Below are 18,393 nucleotides of genomic sequence, written 5' to 3'. Positions count from 1 at the left end.
ATAATGTTTGCATTGCATCAGGCTGTGATGAGGAAAGAAGCGTAATTGACGTGGGAGAAATTGAGCCATCTATTGGGGAAAGGAGAGAGACACATTTAAAGGACACGCATTTGCAAACCTTCTCCGCTGTGCTCTTATGAAAGATTTCGATTTGTTTGCACACCTTTCTCGGCCCTCCTGATTTCATCTCATAAACGTCGATAGTGTAGTTTGATCTGCGGCCGAAACTGTCAAACTGGATATTGCCAGTCATCCCTTGTACTTGGACCTGCCAAGACAAAAAGTAAAGATAAACCCTGATGAAATAATAGGCAACACTTCAATCCTCAAAGGCCAAATGGAAAGTGGCAGTGAATTGCAATAGAGTCATTTACAGTAGCGAGGTGAGCCGGCATACTTGAACAGTTCATTTCAGATTGGGGAAAGAACAAGACATGGAGAGCTGAGATGCAGTGCGAATATTCCTACCATTTTGAGAGCCCTCTCGATGTCGATGCCTTGACTCCAGGGTACTGCTGGATTGGCCAGGCAATCTCCAGCACTGCCCCGCCTCGAGACGTCCACGCGCTGGCGCCGCAGGTACCGGAACGCCTCTGCTATCACCAGGATGGCGTCGTAGGACAAAGCAGAGGTGTACTGCACAGAGACACCGTGAGATGAGTACTGCGCAATCTTCCTCCCTGTCCACCAGTCCCCATGCTGAGTCTTTGGGACGAGCTGAACTACAACCTTCCTTTTTGTCACGTTCACTGGGAGCTCGTGCACTGAAGAAATTAGTGCTGTCTTTGTTCTTAGGCACCTGGTGCAACTCGGGAACTAATTATCAAGTCCTTTGCGAGTTAAATCAGGTGTATTAATATAGCCCATATTAGCACCGTGTGCAGAAAACTATGTAGCTGAACAATGAAGCCTCGAAGACTGGAACTCAGCTCAGTTAACACTTTACAAACCTTCCACATTAAGCCGGAACAACAATATGTTCAAGGATAAAACCAGCAACTCATCCCATGTACGTACATGTATCTAGCTTGCGCTGCTCTATACAGGATAATTGCGAAGCATCACGACATATAATCATAACTTGGTCTGACATTAAACAGAAAAAAGATTTGTGTCATGCTGTTCTATTCATATTTACAAAAGTGCATTGTTTCTGCTTGTGGAAACGGCTCTAAATTGGGTTCTAATTACAGTGAAGTGTAAAATGTTTAGCATTGTGTGGAACAGTATTTCAGTCCTATTGTTGTTGTGAGGTGACACCTGTAATTACGCTGCATCTTACCAAAGGAGCCTGGAACACACTGACATCTACTAATTTGCAGTGAGCAATAGTTTTTCTTCCCCTATTACATTCAGAAAGCTTACATAGAGATTCTTGGAAGGACTTGAAGTGAATTTAAGAAAGGGTGGGTTGCATTGCGGAGTGAAGACCCAGATATCCCGTCCATGTTTATTCACTGCTACTTTGATGCTGCTATATATTAGATCATCCCTTAATATAATCATTTCATGCCAAATCCAGCTCAAGATCCCTCCTTGACCTATTTGGCTATTTGATGTCAGCCCACACCTGCATGACTTACTGAAGAACCACTTTAAATCTATTGCTTTGCTGATTTTTGTTTAATTAGATGTAAATTGAAGCCCTGGTTCTAACCCGGCTTAGACCAGACATCAATATATTGACTGTTTTGAGGGGGTGGGAAAGCTGACGATGAAAACGATACAAGAAAGAAAAGGAAGCAGGAGGAAAGAGAAGACAACAGTAGCGATGACTACTGAAGGAAAGAGAAGCGAAAGGGAAAAGAGACAGAAATGGGAAAACAGAAGGCTGTCGATAAGACATAATGATGCTTTTTCCAGTGTACGACATGAAAGGCTTACCTTCAGAGGTGTGTTCCTCGCCTCTGGGAATTCTCTTTCATCTAACCGGTCCCAGCGCTGTAGGAACTGCTGCACGACAGGGTTTTCAGGATTGATTATTTGAAAGCCACTTATGTTTGCGCCGCCAACATACACCTTGTCCAGGCTCACATTGGCGAAGCCCTAAAAAGAGAAAGGAAACAATAAAGAATAGAAGAAACTGAGAAAAAGATAAAATGATAGAAAGAAATTGAACAAATTTCTTGTTAGCTTATTACTACTGTACATGGTGAAATCATCTGCATTTATATTTGGTATATTGCAAAAAGGCAAGATAAGCCCCATATTGGTTATGATGGAGATTTAAATAAATAGAGCCGTGAGGAGCCTGAGGCATCCGTAGGGTTGATTTCATATGAACCATACGGTTGGCCTTGTTTAAAATTGCTTGAAAAGCATGAAGAACTAAGCGATTAAGCAATCTGCATGCAAATAACTACTACTAGCATGATTTTTATTATGTAAAATAGAAAAAAATGCGAATAAATAATGCAGAAAAGATATACACAATGAAACAATTAAATAAATAAATACATTTAAGTTGAATGAAACATTTTTAATTCCCCACCCACCCATCCATCCATCCATCCATCCACCCAACCATCCATCCATCCATTCATCCATCCATCCATCCCTCCATTCATCCATCTCTCCATCCACCCATCCATCCATCCATCCATCCACCCAACCATCCATCCATCCATTCATCCATCCATCCATCCCTCCATTCCTCCATCCCTCCATCCATCCATCCATCCACCCATCCATCCATCCATCCATCCATCCATCCATCCATCCATCCATCCATTTATCCAACCAATTATTCAACCATCTACCTACATACAAAACATTGGGAGATTTTTTCCCCTAGTTTTCCCCAGACCTAAAATGCTATCATGATCTTGACAACTGTGCTGTTTCTAACTTCATCAAATCTCACATTTTTGCAAAAAAAAAAAAAAAGACAGCAAATCACATGGGGACATATTGCCATGGAACACTAGCTCTTTATTAAGTCGAATAGGATATATGTATATATACAATTCAAGCCTCATGGGTGTGAATGCTACAGTGTCTTTATTTAAAGTGTCTTTATTCAAAGTGTAGTTAGATACAGTAAGAGGTACAAATGCATTGTATCGAGGCGCTCAGAGCCATTAATTTATTCAAGATTTAGATAAAGTAACACCTACTCAGTGTAGGCCATAACTGTTTTTCCTACAGATCTTTGTATATCCTTTCAGATTCCCAGAGGAAGGTAAAGCTTATGGGAGAGACTCACCAAATTGGCCAGAATGTAATGGTAGCCTCGGCTGTTCTTGCCCAGGGTGACGACCTGAGGGAGAAAAATCAATAATGGTTAGCCATCCATGTAAGAGCCATCAGGCAGATACAAGACGCTGTGTTAAGCTCTCTCAGCGCCGTTTGCATAGCAGACCGTCTTAAACACAGAGGCAGCCTCCTGTGAGGTGACAAAGGAGCTAAATGCTGATGGATGTCTCTTCACTCTCGTAGGGCTGCCTGAGGTGTTGTCATGCTGCGAATAAAAAGTCTAGTTTTATCTTCATTGTGTGCTTTTCTTGTGTACGAAATATAGCCAGAAACGGTTATGTCCCGTATTTAGGTGCTACTTTATACAGTATGTATGTTAGGAGAAACGTAACGTCTGTCTGCCGCATCTGTAGAGTATGTGCAGTTATCACGGAGAAAGGTTTCAACAATTTCTCTGTACCGGGAGATTCATTTACTCCAAACTCACTTATTGTGGAAGTCAATAATGTTTAATATATGCCAGCATATAATGCAAATTCAACATTGCAAGCATTATGCAGTGGCAGGTTTTTAGTTGAGAAGATAAAAGAACATCCTACCAAAGCTGTTCTTTTTTTTATGTAGTTTTGAATGTTTTGCTACAGTTAATGAAAAAAGAGTCTGGAGTAGACATGCATATGTTTTTTTTTCACCTCAATAACCAAAAAAATGCATTATGTTCTAAATGATTGTCCCATCTTCATAGCGATAAATAAAATACAGATTTAATCTTGTGTTGAAGCTGCAGTTCCGAATAGTCAGATGGTGTTAATTATTGTTCTATAAGAGCAGTCTCATGTGTCAGTACCTTATAACTGTCAAATTTGATAAATACATTTTCTGTCCTTCTTTGGCTTCTGGCTTTACTCTTCTTATTTATTTTAGGAGAGAGAGAAGAGCAGCTTCTAGAGAAATACATCAATGAATCAAAAGTATGATGTGCTATTCTTTAATTAGTGAAAAACACGGTGCTGTACTATAAGAGGAATAAAACCCATCAGGTCATGCGGTTATTAGAAAACAGTCAGCCTGTGATGCATTGATTATTTATTCTTTTTACATAATTTCACGTTATATTTCATTTCTCCTTTAAAGCTTTATTTGTAAACAGATTTAATTACTGATTTCATAAATGCATTTTACATCCTACAGCGTGTAAATGTTTATTAACAGAATTAATTAAACAGTACAAGAACTGCCATTAACCTTCCATAATGGAAAGGTTTCAAACAAATGAATTTTTCATTATTGGTTAAACCCTGTTGAATATGAATAAAAGAAAAAAAATAAAAACAGAAAAAACTTTTTGCAAAAGTGTTAAATAGTTCCTAATCATCATATTCCATAACTTCGCTCGAAATGAGTACAAATAAACATATCTGCCTGGCTCCTTTGCTGACTCTGTGGACTGTTCCCCGCCTGAAGGGAATGGCACATGAGATAGCAGAGCTTTGCTTCCACTAATCTGATCTTATCTGGTTGCTCAAGTAGGTCAGTCCATTCTGACTGTGACAGCAAGTTCAAGTCATGCCAGTGGAGAGAAAGAGAGGCACAGAAAGTCTAGAGGGGAAATAGTGCAGAGACTGATGGAACAAGGACTGAATGAGACAAGAGGAATATGACAGCATAAAAAAAAGAGGTTATTGATAATAGCATATTGCAGACCAGGAAAAACGGGACTTTGTGGTCACAAATGAATCCAAATAGACGTTACTGATGTCTGACAAGCATTCTTTTGACTAGAACGTGTGAAGAATTATGTGAGATCAAAAATAAATTAGACAAGCGCTTTCCATGGTGTACATTTGTGTTTTTCGGCTCATTAAATAATTATGCGATGCTTCATTAGTCGTATCAGGGGTGTGCAGAGAAAAAAACTGCAGTACAAAAAGCGCAGTGGATCCGATTACAAATCTTCCCGACACGTCATTCTTTTTGCCAGCGTAATCATAGACGACCAAAGTTACTCTACAGTTCGGCTGCAGTATCTCCGATGAAGATCTCAAGTCACCATGCCACTGAGTGAAAGCGATAAACATTGTTCAACATGATGGCCTTGACTTTTGGCTCCAGGAAAGGTGGCTGAAGCCAGTGACTGTACCAGCTCTCTCCCACACACTGATCGTGCTGCGGGTCCTCATGCACCTGAGCGGGAGCTGGCAGCAGAACACTGCCGCACATCCTGTGTACCAGCAGGAACACTCTACAACTTTAGCTCAGGCACAGCAAGAGCTTAATGACATCGCTTCTTCCAGAGACCTGAACCTGGCCTTACCTCTTGCAGATTGCAGCAGTTCTGCGCACAAAAAGCAGTGCACACACATGCTAATTAATTTGCCTTTCCAAATACAAGGCTGGAAGTCATATCAAGCTGAGCTGTAGCCTCTGCATTCCAGTCTGTGTTTTAGTCTATCCGCTAACCTTGAGAGGTCTTTTGTCTTCCTGGTCTCTTCAGGTTTCAGGTGTCTTCGGGAGCTTAGAGTGCTTGACATGCCTGTATAATGTTTTGCAACCACTGCATAGTGGTGCTGCTAATAAATAAAAATCATGGTTTTGAGGTGGGATTATTCTTGTAGGAGCAGCCTTGAGAGGCATTTAGGAGACTGGATTAGAGGATTGGTTACAGTTAAAGTGCAGTAAATGTCACTTTCTCCGTGACTGTAATCTCCTTTTTCACTGCCTTCGTGCCACACATTGATCCCACCTTCAGCTCCATCTCTCTTGTGTTCCCCTGAGGCAGGAGTGGGCTTTTTGTCCTTGAAAGAAGTTTCACTACCCTGTGATGGGCAAAGACAAGCTCGAATGACCTTGTGCTCACCCAAAGCTCAAGTCTACTTTCAAGGCCCCAAAAGCGAGAATAATGCAAGGGATTGTGGAATAAAAGGCAAAGCAATATATTTGCTCTGGACATTCAATAAAAGTCTCCCCACTAGAACCGCTTGGTCATGTCAGCTTGTGCCTGACCTTTAACTAAAATGCTGCTCAGCACAAATGCTAGACCCGCATTAGATATTTGATGTTGTCTGCAAAGGCCATAGATTGGATGAGACAAAATTAGACTCAAAATTAGGCATGGGTGAATGATAATCAGTATGCACGGCCACACTGCTGTGGCTTATGTGATTGCCCTTTTATACTGAGAGACTGGATGTTTGCAGTTTTAACACAGAAAATCGACCTCTTAGTGTGGGAGAATAGTCAGAACCCAAACAGGCATCCTTTTTAAAAATGCACTCTTTAAAGGGTATTGTGGGGCTTGCGGTGTTTCTGTGGAAAATGTTCTTTATACAGTATTAGGTCTTCATAATCTTACAGGCATGGCATTATACTAATGATAGTAATAATATTTAAGTACAAATTTACATAAGCAAAATTGCATTTTATGGTCCATCTAATGTATTCTTCGTCAGTACGTCAGTACCGTGAGCAAAAATGGGCACATAGTGGAGATGAAATGTGGTTTTCTTGATTAGCTGAGAAATCCCAAAATGGTGCTACTTCCATTGTTTAATACAAACCTCTGGTTCTAAATACAATTTCAATCTGATCCCACATGTCCAACATCTGGTGCATAGTCAGTTCTTGCTGATATAACAGTCACTGCTTGGCATACTGTAGCTAATCAATAAACCTTTCATAAATCACTGCAGAAGGACATTATAGCATCAACAGCACGAATGCATGGGAGTATCTTGCCTCGTGGCAACAGTCCAGGCTGTTTCAGGTGATGTAATGGTGTGGGGAATGTTTTCTTAGCACACATTCGCTCTGTTAATACCAAATATACAACAGTTAGGTTCCCCTGAGTAATCGGATTGAGCAAGAAGCATTCCACGAATGGTGAAATAGACAGTAATTCTACTGAGACATTTCACTTTGTGTCACAGGTGTTCTAACAACTGTTAATTACACTTAGTTAGTTCCACTAGTCGTAGAAGAGCAAAATAACTAGTTACATAAACAAACAAATTGTAATCTGCTCATAATACATGGTGTTTGTGAAACTGTGGTATAAAAACAATATCCCATTGTGGTCATGCTGTTGTTCAGGATATCAGCACGGCTGTGATGGCTTTGGCACTTGCACACTGCCCTTGTGCCTTCGACTGCAACATAGTCATATGAAAACAGCACTCTCTCTTGTGTTACATTGCTTAATCAATCATCACTTAAATGCCTAAACCTATTTAATTCATGTTTCTGACCATGTGTATTCCATGTTGGTCTAATGCACCTCCTTTCAAATGGCAACTTTCAGCATGATAATGCACCATATCATAAAGCAAACATAATCTCAAACAGAGAGAGTTCAGTGATGTTCGGTGGCCTTCCCAGATCTGAATCCAATGGAACACCTTTTTTTTTATATATAATATACAGTACTGTGTATATGGAGATATGGATATCATCAAGTGCACCTAAAAAATGTGATGCAGTTTCAAAATAATGTTTGGCAGAAGGTTTGAGAGCTGAAGCTGTTTTGAGAGCCAAGGGAGCCTATTTCTAAAAAAAAAAAAAAATGGCACTGAGTGTATTTTTCACTGATTACTAATCTGGTACTGGACTGGTCTGGATACTAACCTGGATTCATCCCAGAGAAAAATACATTTGCCACTGGTACAAGCTTTAGCCCAAGAAAACGCCGACATAGACGAAATTTCATTTCCAGGGCTGATGAGGAAATATAATAAATTAAATTACTGCATGATCCACAGAAGCGGATGGTAACTAAGTACATTTACTTTGTTACTATACCTAGGTACAGTTTTTATATAAATGTACTTTACTTGATTAGCTCTATTAGGGGATAGTTTTTACTTTTACTTTACTACGCCATAGAACAAATATTATGTTACATACCCACTGTTGTGTGTAGTATTTGATATAGCTATTATTTAATATAGCCGATATCCATAGTATTTGATCTTTGATATGTGCAATATCACTACGTGTTGAATATTATATGTAATTGCTTGATTTGCCTTCCCCTGTAAAAACGAGCAATCGTAGCAGATGTTTGAAATCAGAAGTGGAGGTGCTTTCAGACAGCACGTTCCTAGTTTGGAAGCAGAGAGAGAGAAAGAGAGACTTTTATTGTGCCTAAGGCTATAGAGAGATAATATTTACAGTGCTCTGTGCTTTTGATACTCTACAAATTTACTTGGAAGTCTTTTACTTTTTTTTTAAGTAATTTTTAGCTAGGCTATTTCTACGTTCACTCAAGTACAGGAATTGTGTACTTTTATAGACAACTCATACCATTCATACAGTTATGTAATAAGTGATAATACTTGTGAAACACGTATTAATTATACTGAGTAATTGAAGTCGCAGACAGTCGTCGAACCAGGTTCAGTAATCTGGTTATATGTTGCCATTAAATACCTCAAAAGGTCCGCTGAAAATAAGTGAAATAAGATCATATAATTACTAAAGGAAAATGACATTATCAAAACATATACAGTATAGCCTTGTTTTTCTCCTCCTGAGTGATGAACAAGCTGCCAGCACAATATTATTATTTTTATGCTCAGAATGAGATTGGAGTGTATAAATATGATTTAAGAAGAAAAATGGATATAATAATCCTACACTCTGCGTTACGCAGAACCCTCCAACTATGGCCGAACTACCATATTAAACCATGGAGACATTAAACCAATGCAGCATTTGATTGATTTCCATTTGTGATGGCTGTTAGTCTATCATTCCTTCATCATGGTATTTAACTGAAGACCCAGTACCAAAATGCTCGGCAGACTAGACAGAACACATCCTCTTTAAAACTGAATGGAAGCAGTGGGAGTGTTTTGGATGTCCATAGCTTAACCCTTTCATACTCCTAAGTTCTTTGAGCTGAGATATTAAATGGTCCCTTGAGCTAAAGTCTGTGGCAAAGCTTTTAAGCCCTCAGCCTTCTTGGGTTTGCTTTAAATCAAAGGAAGCCAGCTCACTGCTATTCCTGACCTCTCCAGCTTGGCCCAGTTTTGCATGCTAGTGTCAGTCTGTTGAGGTGGGATCACTTGCTCCTTTGATTTCTCTGGCAAGAACATCTTTGCTGTCTGTGCAGACAAAAATGTACCCGTGGAAGACAGCAATCAATTAATGTGAATGTTAGAAGTCCAATCAAAGTAATCTGGAGCTTTGAATGTTCAACACATTCCATTGTGCACGCCTAGGACTCTTTTATTAAACGCCTTTTTTCCAGGGGTAACATTGAGCTTTGGGTGAAATTAATCTTGACAGACAACTTTAAACACAAGTGAAAATGTACGAGCTTAGATTTTATGATAATTCTAAAACGTTCCTGAAACTGGGTCTGGTAGAGCGATTTTTTTTTATGTTATCTTTTTTTCCCCCTGCAATCAAATATAAGAAGATAAGAGCTTAGAAGGCATTTCTTAAAATCTAATCAGCGTTTCTGGTTAATTCACTAATTCAATAAGTGGTGCAATAATCATGCAACCAACATGAAGGAATTTCAAGTCATTTAGAAAAATAAGCTCATCTGAATGGCTGAAAAGCCACAGAATATTGACTTAATTAAAATTAATCTGTAATAATATTAATTTTCTAGGTGACATTTAGATGAAAAAATAAAGAAAATGAGGCCACTGGATAACTAGCAGCAAATTCATGAAACCTTGTTTAAGTTATGGATTCAATATATTTAGTAATTTTTTTCTGTTTTGTGAGATACTCTTTAAGTGTAGTAACTTTTTATGTCACTTATATGCCTCGGACAAAAGACAAATGCAGCCATCGGACCTATTACTGCCAAAAAAAACACCAGAAATTACTAGACATATACCGGACTATGAGTATATAATAGTGGCCAAAAGTATTAAGACACAGCTTTGCGATGTATGATACAGTAGTTCCCCTCTTGGAAAAAAACAAGTGAATTCACTAGTTAGTTCTCGCCTATATGAAGAGTTGTGCTGGTTTAGTTAATGGATGGAACAAATATGTGACAGGTCTTTTACCTTGTGAATTCAGGGATATCTACATCTGCACAAAATTGCTAGGAACTAGGGTTGCGAATTTAGGTTTTTGGCAAATTTCTGTACACAATTTTGAGGAAGCAATCAAACAGACATGGGCTCCTTTTGCTTGTGAGTATTGCGGACATCTTTTTGAATCTATGCCCATCCAGATCCAGTAGGCTTTGAAGATTAAACGACTTCATACTAAATATTGAGTGTTGAAAATCTATTTCATTACGAAAAATAACTAATTGCTTTTATTATCTCAGTTGTCCTTATGTGTACTGTACACTGATGGCCACCATACTCAAGAAAAAGATGTTACCCCAAATTTGAATTATTATTGACCAAAATACTTAAAAGTCAACCTCACATTACCTGACTCTAAATTATTATTCGTGAATCTTAGTAGGATCTGTTTGACAGTCCTTTATCTGCTCTTCCTCTTTCAGTCCTTGTTCACACCACAAACAACAGGCAGCTATAAGTAGGAAAACATGGGCCCTCTAATCCTCAATTAAGGATGCATATCATGAATTTCACCATTGTTTTGGCAGAAAAAAATCAACAGCATCCATCTCTCCTATCTAGAGCTTCTTCTTTGAGAAACAAATCCAAACTGACCCCCTTGTACTCCACTGCATGTGGCAAATCTTGGGAGGATTTCCTGGAGCAAGTTTCACTGCTGTTGTCTTGCTTTGGTCTATTGTCTGGTGTACTTCATCTATCTGTCTGGCACTACAAACTCCACTGCAGACTTTGAACAGCTTGCAAGCCTTGGGCCTGACCCAGATGCCATTCATTCATAGGGATTCATTTTTCAGAGAGGAGCTGAGCAGGCTGTTGCCTGCAAGGGGACTTCTGCATCAAAAGTCGATGAGAGCCCGCCATACTAGCCCAGGCAAGTGATAGATTCAAGACACATGCACCCTTAGGACACAGTATATGATGCATAGCCATGCAAGTGTGATAACTCAAAATGTGGTGAAATCGGAAAAAAAGAGAATGATTTCATCAACAATGTAAACAAATAAAACAGTTAACGCTTATCCTATACGACTGTCGAGTTACAGTTGGGAGACAATCTGTATGGCAGATTGTCATGCATTCTGGCATTCTGTTTTCTATTGCTGTGTCTGATAACATACTGGATAATGTCCTGTAGACCCATAATCCCACAATGCAGTGGGTTAGTGGGTTGGTGTCCAAAAAGTGCATTATAGCCATGTTTCTTACAGTAGGATCTGTGGAACCCTAAAGGTCTGTAAAACATAAGTCATCATGGAATTACTATTATTATTCATTTGTTTATTTTTATTTAGTCATTAACTAATTTATTCATTCAATCTTTTATTTATTGAAATTGTGGAAATCATACCACCAGGTAATTTCGCCTATAGACCTTTTGCAATTACCATGACTTTAGTCACAACGGTTTACGCCAGAAGTACCGTTAACTTACATTAAGCTGCTATGTATTTTTAATGATTACATTTAAGGTGCAGCCAGAAAAATAAAATAAATATTACCTGATGATTACATTGTTACCTACCAGAATACCGTATGCTTTGTCATGCAGATCATAGTGATGTAGAATTTGATAGCTTTTGTTTTCCTGATTATTTCTATGTGCAGTTTGTTGTGGTGGACTTTCCGACTTATTCAAAAAAGAAACAAAGATGTGAAAATTGATAAAGAAAATAATAAGAATACTAATTTGCAGATTTGGTTTTATAACTTGATTACATCAGACGGTGTACAAACATGTGATTCCTCCTGGATTTGGTGGCGTGTACTAGTGTTAGCATTAGCTTATTAAATGTTTCTGTTACTTCTGAGATGATCCTGTGGAATATGCTGTTCTTTATGCTTCATAAAAATAATGCGCAGGTAATGTTAACTATAACTGACATTCTAAACTTACTAATTAATAGCTAACTAAATGTTTTGGAGTTGAATGCCAAATAGCATAACATGAAAAGCTAATGCACTATGTGTAGAATCCCTTGTTCCACACGCAAAGCAGTGCTCTTGATTAGAAGTTAGAGAGAAACTTGGGATTTAGCCTTGTGTTAGAAGTTAATTAGCTTTGTAGTTTGTGTTAACCATAAATCACAACAAGGATGGTTCAAATGCAATTTGAAACAACTTAGAAGCAATGACTACTAAGGAGACTTTGAATCATGATGTCAGGTGCAAAAGGTTGAAAATTTGAGCTGGAAATTTAATGAATTAAGTTGCATTTTGAATAAATTTGAATGCATTTTTTTTTTAAATAAAAAATGCGAACAGAAGCGAATGACAGCTCATGTACAGTATGTGGAAGGTGGTAGAAAGCACTCTCTATGAGCAGCAGTTTGAAAAAATGTCATTGAGTGATTTCACATGTTTGAACGAAGAATTCGTTAGCCCTCAGTCTCCTCAGTTATGGAGAGTGTATGACAAGCAAGAGCTGGCTGGTGGGTGTGAACTGACAGGTAAACAAATGGGAAAAATTGGGGCAAATGGGTTCCCTGATGGTAAAAAGTTTGAGAACATGCACTAGGAGTGTACAGAATATCTGTTATATGGAGCAGGACAACATTTCAACCAGGTGTCATTTTCCTGGTTTTAGGGCTTAGAAATCTTTTACATGTTGGGGCAATTTCAGAACAACAGACAACATGATATAACTTCCTCCACATCGCAGTAATATCACACCATCTAAATCCAACACCCTACATGAAGCCATATCATGCCGTCCTTGGCTATGCTTTCCCACACAACCTGATTGAGATAGATAGGCCCCGGTCACAGCTATCCTCTTGAGCAAAAATGAGACTCTGGGGACCCCAGGCACCTCCACCTCAGTAGCTTTGCCTAAAAACCATAAAAGAGACCAGGCATACTTCACTGGCTGGCAATAAAATGTGAGTCTCCTCCTTTCGCCGTGGCTTATCTCTACTCTCACTCGCAGCAGCAGGGCGTTATACGCTGATGGAGTCTGTGGCTGCCCATTTCTGATCCTGACTCTGCACTTCCATCCTACTGTCATTCAATGAACCCAAAGTCCGGAAGCTTCTCTGAGCCGCCGCAGTGTGAGGAGATTAGTCCTATTACATTCAATTTTTGTAAAAGTATGCTGAAATGGGAGGAAAAAAAAAATGTCTGCCCTGGAGGCCAATAACTGGGACTTCCTGCTTTAATTTCCCCTAATTCTTCTCTCCTTCCTCCAATTTATCACTTGACTTAATCTGCTGAAATATTAAGCAGGAATGCAGTCTTAGGAAGGGGTCGAATGTCAAACTGACTTTTATTATAAGCATGAAAAATCTTTGATTGGAATTTTAAAGCATTGAATGTGAATATATTAATGTTAAACGATATCATATATATATAAAGTTGAACTCAAAATAAAGATACGGTATCAGCTACTGTCACAAATGGAGCATTTCAAACAGAAGACTTGTAATGCACATCTAAGCTTATGAGATCCTTCTTCCTAGTAAAATGAAACAAATGAAGCCATTTTCTGGTTCACTTGCTTGATCCTACACAATCTGACACACTTGCTTAAAAACATATAGTGCACCAGCTGTTTATTCATTCAGAAGAATGTATAAATATTTAGTTACATCACTATTAATGACATTAAGTAATATTAAAGAATTAAGTAATATACGCAGCTAATGGATATATGAATCAATTATTTAAGAGATTTGCCATTTGCACACATACCAGTGCATTGGATTTATTTATTTATTTATTTATTTTTTTGTGCTCATTGGGTCAGCAATAAAAAAAAAAAAGAATATCAAAAAATAGAATAAACTTTACTGATTTAATGAACGAATGAACATCCTGCAACCAGATATTTAAAAAAAAAAAGCACATTGTGAAAGTAGAGTATGTAAGATGTTCACAGAATGTCCGCCAAATCCATTCATCCTAATTGAGCTCCTGGTGAGCTGATCCACACTCCTTACAGTTCTTTTTTACTGTGAAATCGACATGGTTGAAGTGGTGTCAGACTGGATTTGGAGATTACTTGAAGATTAACATGCTGGGAAGGGAATGGGTTTTTCAGCCACCTTTAGCATTAAAGAATGTAATGTAGGCTGGAAGAGTGGCTTGGTGCTATTAACCTGCCAATTCATTCAGATCATTGGAAAGTGGACGAGAGATTATTTTACCTGCTCTAGGATGACGTTGATCCTGTCCACTTCGCAGTCGATGAGATAGCGCTTCTCCTGCCTCCTGTCCATTTCCTCGAGGATGCGCCTGTACTCCTGTGGGTCCGTCACGCTCCCCACCGATCGAGCTGTCACCTGCCAGTTGTTTGCCACCGCTGCCTCCATTATGGCTTGGAGTATAGAGAATCCTTGAGATGAAATCATTGTTACATTAGACTCTGTACCTTTTAACACGTAACTGTGGAATGATGTAAAATGCAACATGAACATTTTGTTTAGCAAGAAAAATATGCCTGGATAAAAAAAAAAAATAACACAACATTGCCCTTTCAAATAAAGCCCGTATCAAAAGGAATGGTAAATGTAGATATTTGAGAGGTTGTGAAATGTACTGTAGCTAAATGAGAAAATGAATCTATAAAAAGTACGGCTTAGGCGTAGAGCATAAAGTCTTTTAGGTTAAATGCAGTGCTGTCCTTGGGACGTAAGTTCAGATCAAAGATGGACAAAGACAAAATCATCCTTTCATGTCCAAGGAAGAAAAATTAAATGAATACTGAGAACATTTTCATACCTAATTCAGAAGATAACGGTTCTGGTTTAACTGAGCTACCTGCTCCAGGGTACCCAAATTACATTCTTTCAACTGATTTACTCTGCATTGAATAGGGAGGTTATAAACTGGCATGAATTAATAGCCTGGTTTGGTGTCAACTATGATTTATTTACTCTTTTCCACTGTGCATGCTGAAAGACAGGACGAATCGGAGTGAGCAACATGGACTCAAGAAAGAAAAATCCCCAGTCCTAGAATAACCCCCAATGCTTCTATCTTACCACATCTCAGTTCAAATTAGACAATCTGTTAAAACCACGAGGCTGTTAAAAATCAATTGAAACACCTTACTGTATTAATAACAGCAAAGCAGTCAATTGAGTCTTTTTATTTTTCAGTCCAATTACTAGCAGTCATATTAGAGTACATATTATGAAAAATGTGGTTAGTAAAGGCAGGATGTGAGTGAAAAAAAACTCTCCTTTTTTATGAAAGGTAATCAAACAATCACAGTCACAGACCGGAGCATGAGTCAAATCACAGGCAGCGAGGGTCATTATAATATTATCTGTAATCATAAACAGTAATACAGGCGAGAAAAGAGGGAATTATCAACTAGGAAACTGGAAATCCACGGCACAATTACAACTAAAAGGCACAATATAATAATAATAATAATAATAATAATAATAATAATATAAAATAGCCTAAGGATAAAATAAGGCTAACTAATTGCAAAAAATAAAGTTGTTTATAATTAGTAAAGAACAAACAAAAACCATGGGACTGGAGCACAAAAGCTCCTGGAGAGCTAAACAAATAAAATCAGTGTTTTTACAGCAATAGGTTCTGCTGAATGAATGGGGGAAGTTGTACCATATTTCAATACATTTTTGTGTCATTCATGTTTATGCAAACTGGATCACCTTCACTTTACCATCAATTTACCTTAACATCAAATAGACCTTTCGAAATGACAATTGTATATCTATACATTACTCTACAAACCCCTGATCCAGTAAGGTGAGGCAGGGCTGACTTGGCTATTCATTTACTGAACAATATTATATTATTACAGCAAATGGATCCTTATTTGCTTCTCATTTCCCAAAGCACATAATAATACTATAACAGTACAACATAACAAGGCTTCTATCTTTCACATCTCAGTTAGAGGCTAAATAAAAATGATCAATATGACCCTGCCCCGGCTACTGGACCAACACGCTATAACCAACAAATCTACGAAGCTACAGTACGGCTATAGGTTACATCACAGTGTTTCAGACATTGCAGAATGGTCTCTACTGAGTAAATTGTCCTGTATGACAAAGGGTCGTAATGTTAACCAGCCCACTGTTAACAGCTTATTGTCAATTTAGATTAACTAATTTTAATGGAATATTTTTTTCCAGAGTAAGGCTGAGATAATGGGATGATAAATGGACGAGGATACAGATGAAGGCAAAAAGAGAATTGCAGAATTCGAGTAACATGTCTTTGCTCAGTGAGTCATCCATAGACCATACAAAATCAATGATTATACACACAGTGACAGAAGGTAGTCATACAGTCCAGGAGCAAAATGTAAAACAATTCAAACATTTCTGTCTATGTGCCTGACATAAAACTGTGCTCTTTTTCACAAATCAAGCTCTGCTGTCCATGACTCCCAAATACAAATGGAATTGGAAGTCTGATTTTTGTTGATGATTAATACAAGTGCACAGCCTGCACCGGTCAATACGAGATTATGCAAAATAATTCAGCGCAGACTGAATGGCAACCAGGCTGAAAGGACATGTCAATGACAAAGTGTCTCGTCTGCAAGTTCTTTATTCTGAATGCATGGACTCTCTCTTTCCTCCGGGTTTCTGCTTAGTCCCTTACAGCTCAGTCCTTGCTGTCTCAGGCACAGCGTGGAGCTATCACAACATAGCTTCACACTTTGCGAAATGACCTTTCAAAAGAAAAGATCGCCAACCAGACAGAACAAATGCCCCATATGCCACCCATCCACAAACCTGAAGCAAAACAGGACTAAAGGAAAGGAGTGTGTCATGCACTCCCAGATTATCTGGCAACATGAAAATCAAAAGTGTGAAAGATAGTAAAAATCGTACATTCACTCGCATACGTAATGTCATGAAACGATCATATTTTGACGATCAAGTTGAGCTGAAGAGCAGTCACAAAAGAAAACCATTATAAATGTAATCTTTTCACACCTTTTCTTTTTTTTTTAAATCAATTCCACATACCCTATTTTTATATTATCTTAATTATTTTATATCCAAATTAGAAAATCTAATCACTATTGACCCACAATGATAATGGTTAGATACAGGGTATGTACGTATTTTGTTCATCCCTATATAAGGAACGTATCTTGACTCATGTTACAGTATATCACAGCATGCATATATGCTTATTATGATGGCTGTTCAAGTCAAACCAGGATTTGTGATGAAATTTCTCATGAATGAAAGCAGAAAATTGATTCGCATTTACAGAAGACGTCAAACACAGTAACAGTGATGCCACAGTATAACATAGGACACATCATCTTTCCTTAAAATACAATCCCGGCTGAGACAGTTCAGAGTCCACTGCAGTCATCCCACGCCTGATCGATGAATAACTTGAAAGAAATGGATATGTCTATGGGTACTGTACACACAATCATTCTTTCAACAACTCTTGCACATTACAAAAACATGTCTGGGAGTTATTTCCACATCCCTGTACAGTATTGTCCTCTCTTCAAGTGATTTCCCCTCTTTTGGCCCATTAAAAGTGTTCCAGGGGGGCCAGTGTTTCAGACATGAAGCTGACAGTCTGATAAGATACAAAGGAAACTTTGTAATCACTAGTGAAAATCTGGGTTATATGCATTAGTGTAGCAGATGTTTATATAGAGAAATAAAAGTAGTTTTTACTCTTGTGTTCCGTTATTCTGTACAATCAAAAGTCCTGGTTTGACTTGAACAACATTTAGTAGTTTAATATAATCACTTATCGTATTCCTATTACATTTACGTAGCCATAATTCCATAGTTTTGTTTATTATTGAATGCAACATCATACCCTCTAACTATTTGCCACAGTTTAGGGGTGGTGTGTGTAGGGTGGCATAGGGGTTAACATTATGCACCTCCAGGTTTGAAGGATCGGTTCTCGAATCAGTCTTTGCATGAGGATTAGGCTAATTGGTGTTTACAAATTGCTATATACAGTTGTTTTCTTAACTGGCTCTTTTTCTTTTCTTAATGTTAATAAGACAACAACAACAACAAAAAACTAACCAAGAAGTCATAAAGTGCATAAATCTATGCCTCGAATTCTCTCCAGTGATTGGATGCTTCCATTTTCAATAATAATAATAAAAAAATCTGAATAAGGAATTCCAAATTTAAAATTTTGTTTTAATATTATATAATGACCA

At 38.2% G+C, this 18,393-nt stretch overlaps 1 protein-coding gene across 4 annotated transcripts in view; it reads right to left on the bottom strand.

Moving 5' to 3' along the window:
• Positions 1-18,393, bottom strand: part of gria3b (glutamate receptor, ionotropic, AMPA 3b) — a 127,623-nt gene that overhangs the window by 41,533 nt on the left and 67,697 nt on the right. For all 4 annotated transcript variants that reach the window (XR_008361204.1, XM_053505392.1, XM_053505393.1 and 1 more), the window contains exons 4-8: positions 14,393-14,580; positions 3,206-3,259; positions 1,885-2,046; positions 469-636; positions 164-268 (exon numbers count right to left, since the gene is read on the bottom strand). Coding sequence is in view for 3 of the 4 variants with exons in the window: in XM_053505392.1 (XP_053361367.1) it covers positions 164-268; positions 469-636; positions 1,885-2,046; positions 3,206-3,259; positions 14,393-14,580 (677 nt within the window). In the remaining variant the exon portion in view is untranslated. The remainder of the gene's footprint in view (positions 1-163; positions 269-468; positions 637-1,884; positions 2,047-3,205; positions 3,260-14,392; positions 14,581-18,393) is intronic.

This window comes from Clarias gariepinus, chromosome 10 (genome assembly GCF_024256425.1).
Source record: "Clarias gariepinus isolate MV-2021 ecotype Netherlands chromosome 10, CGAR_prim_01v2, whole genome shotgun sequence".
Classification (NCBI taxonomy): domain Eukaryota; kingdom Metazoa; phylum Chordata; class Actinopteri; order Siluriformes; family Clariidae; genus Clarias; species Clarias gariepinus.
This window is presented reverse-complemented; position numbering and strand designations above follow the sequence as displayed.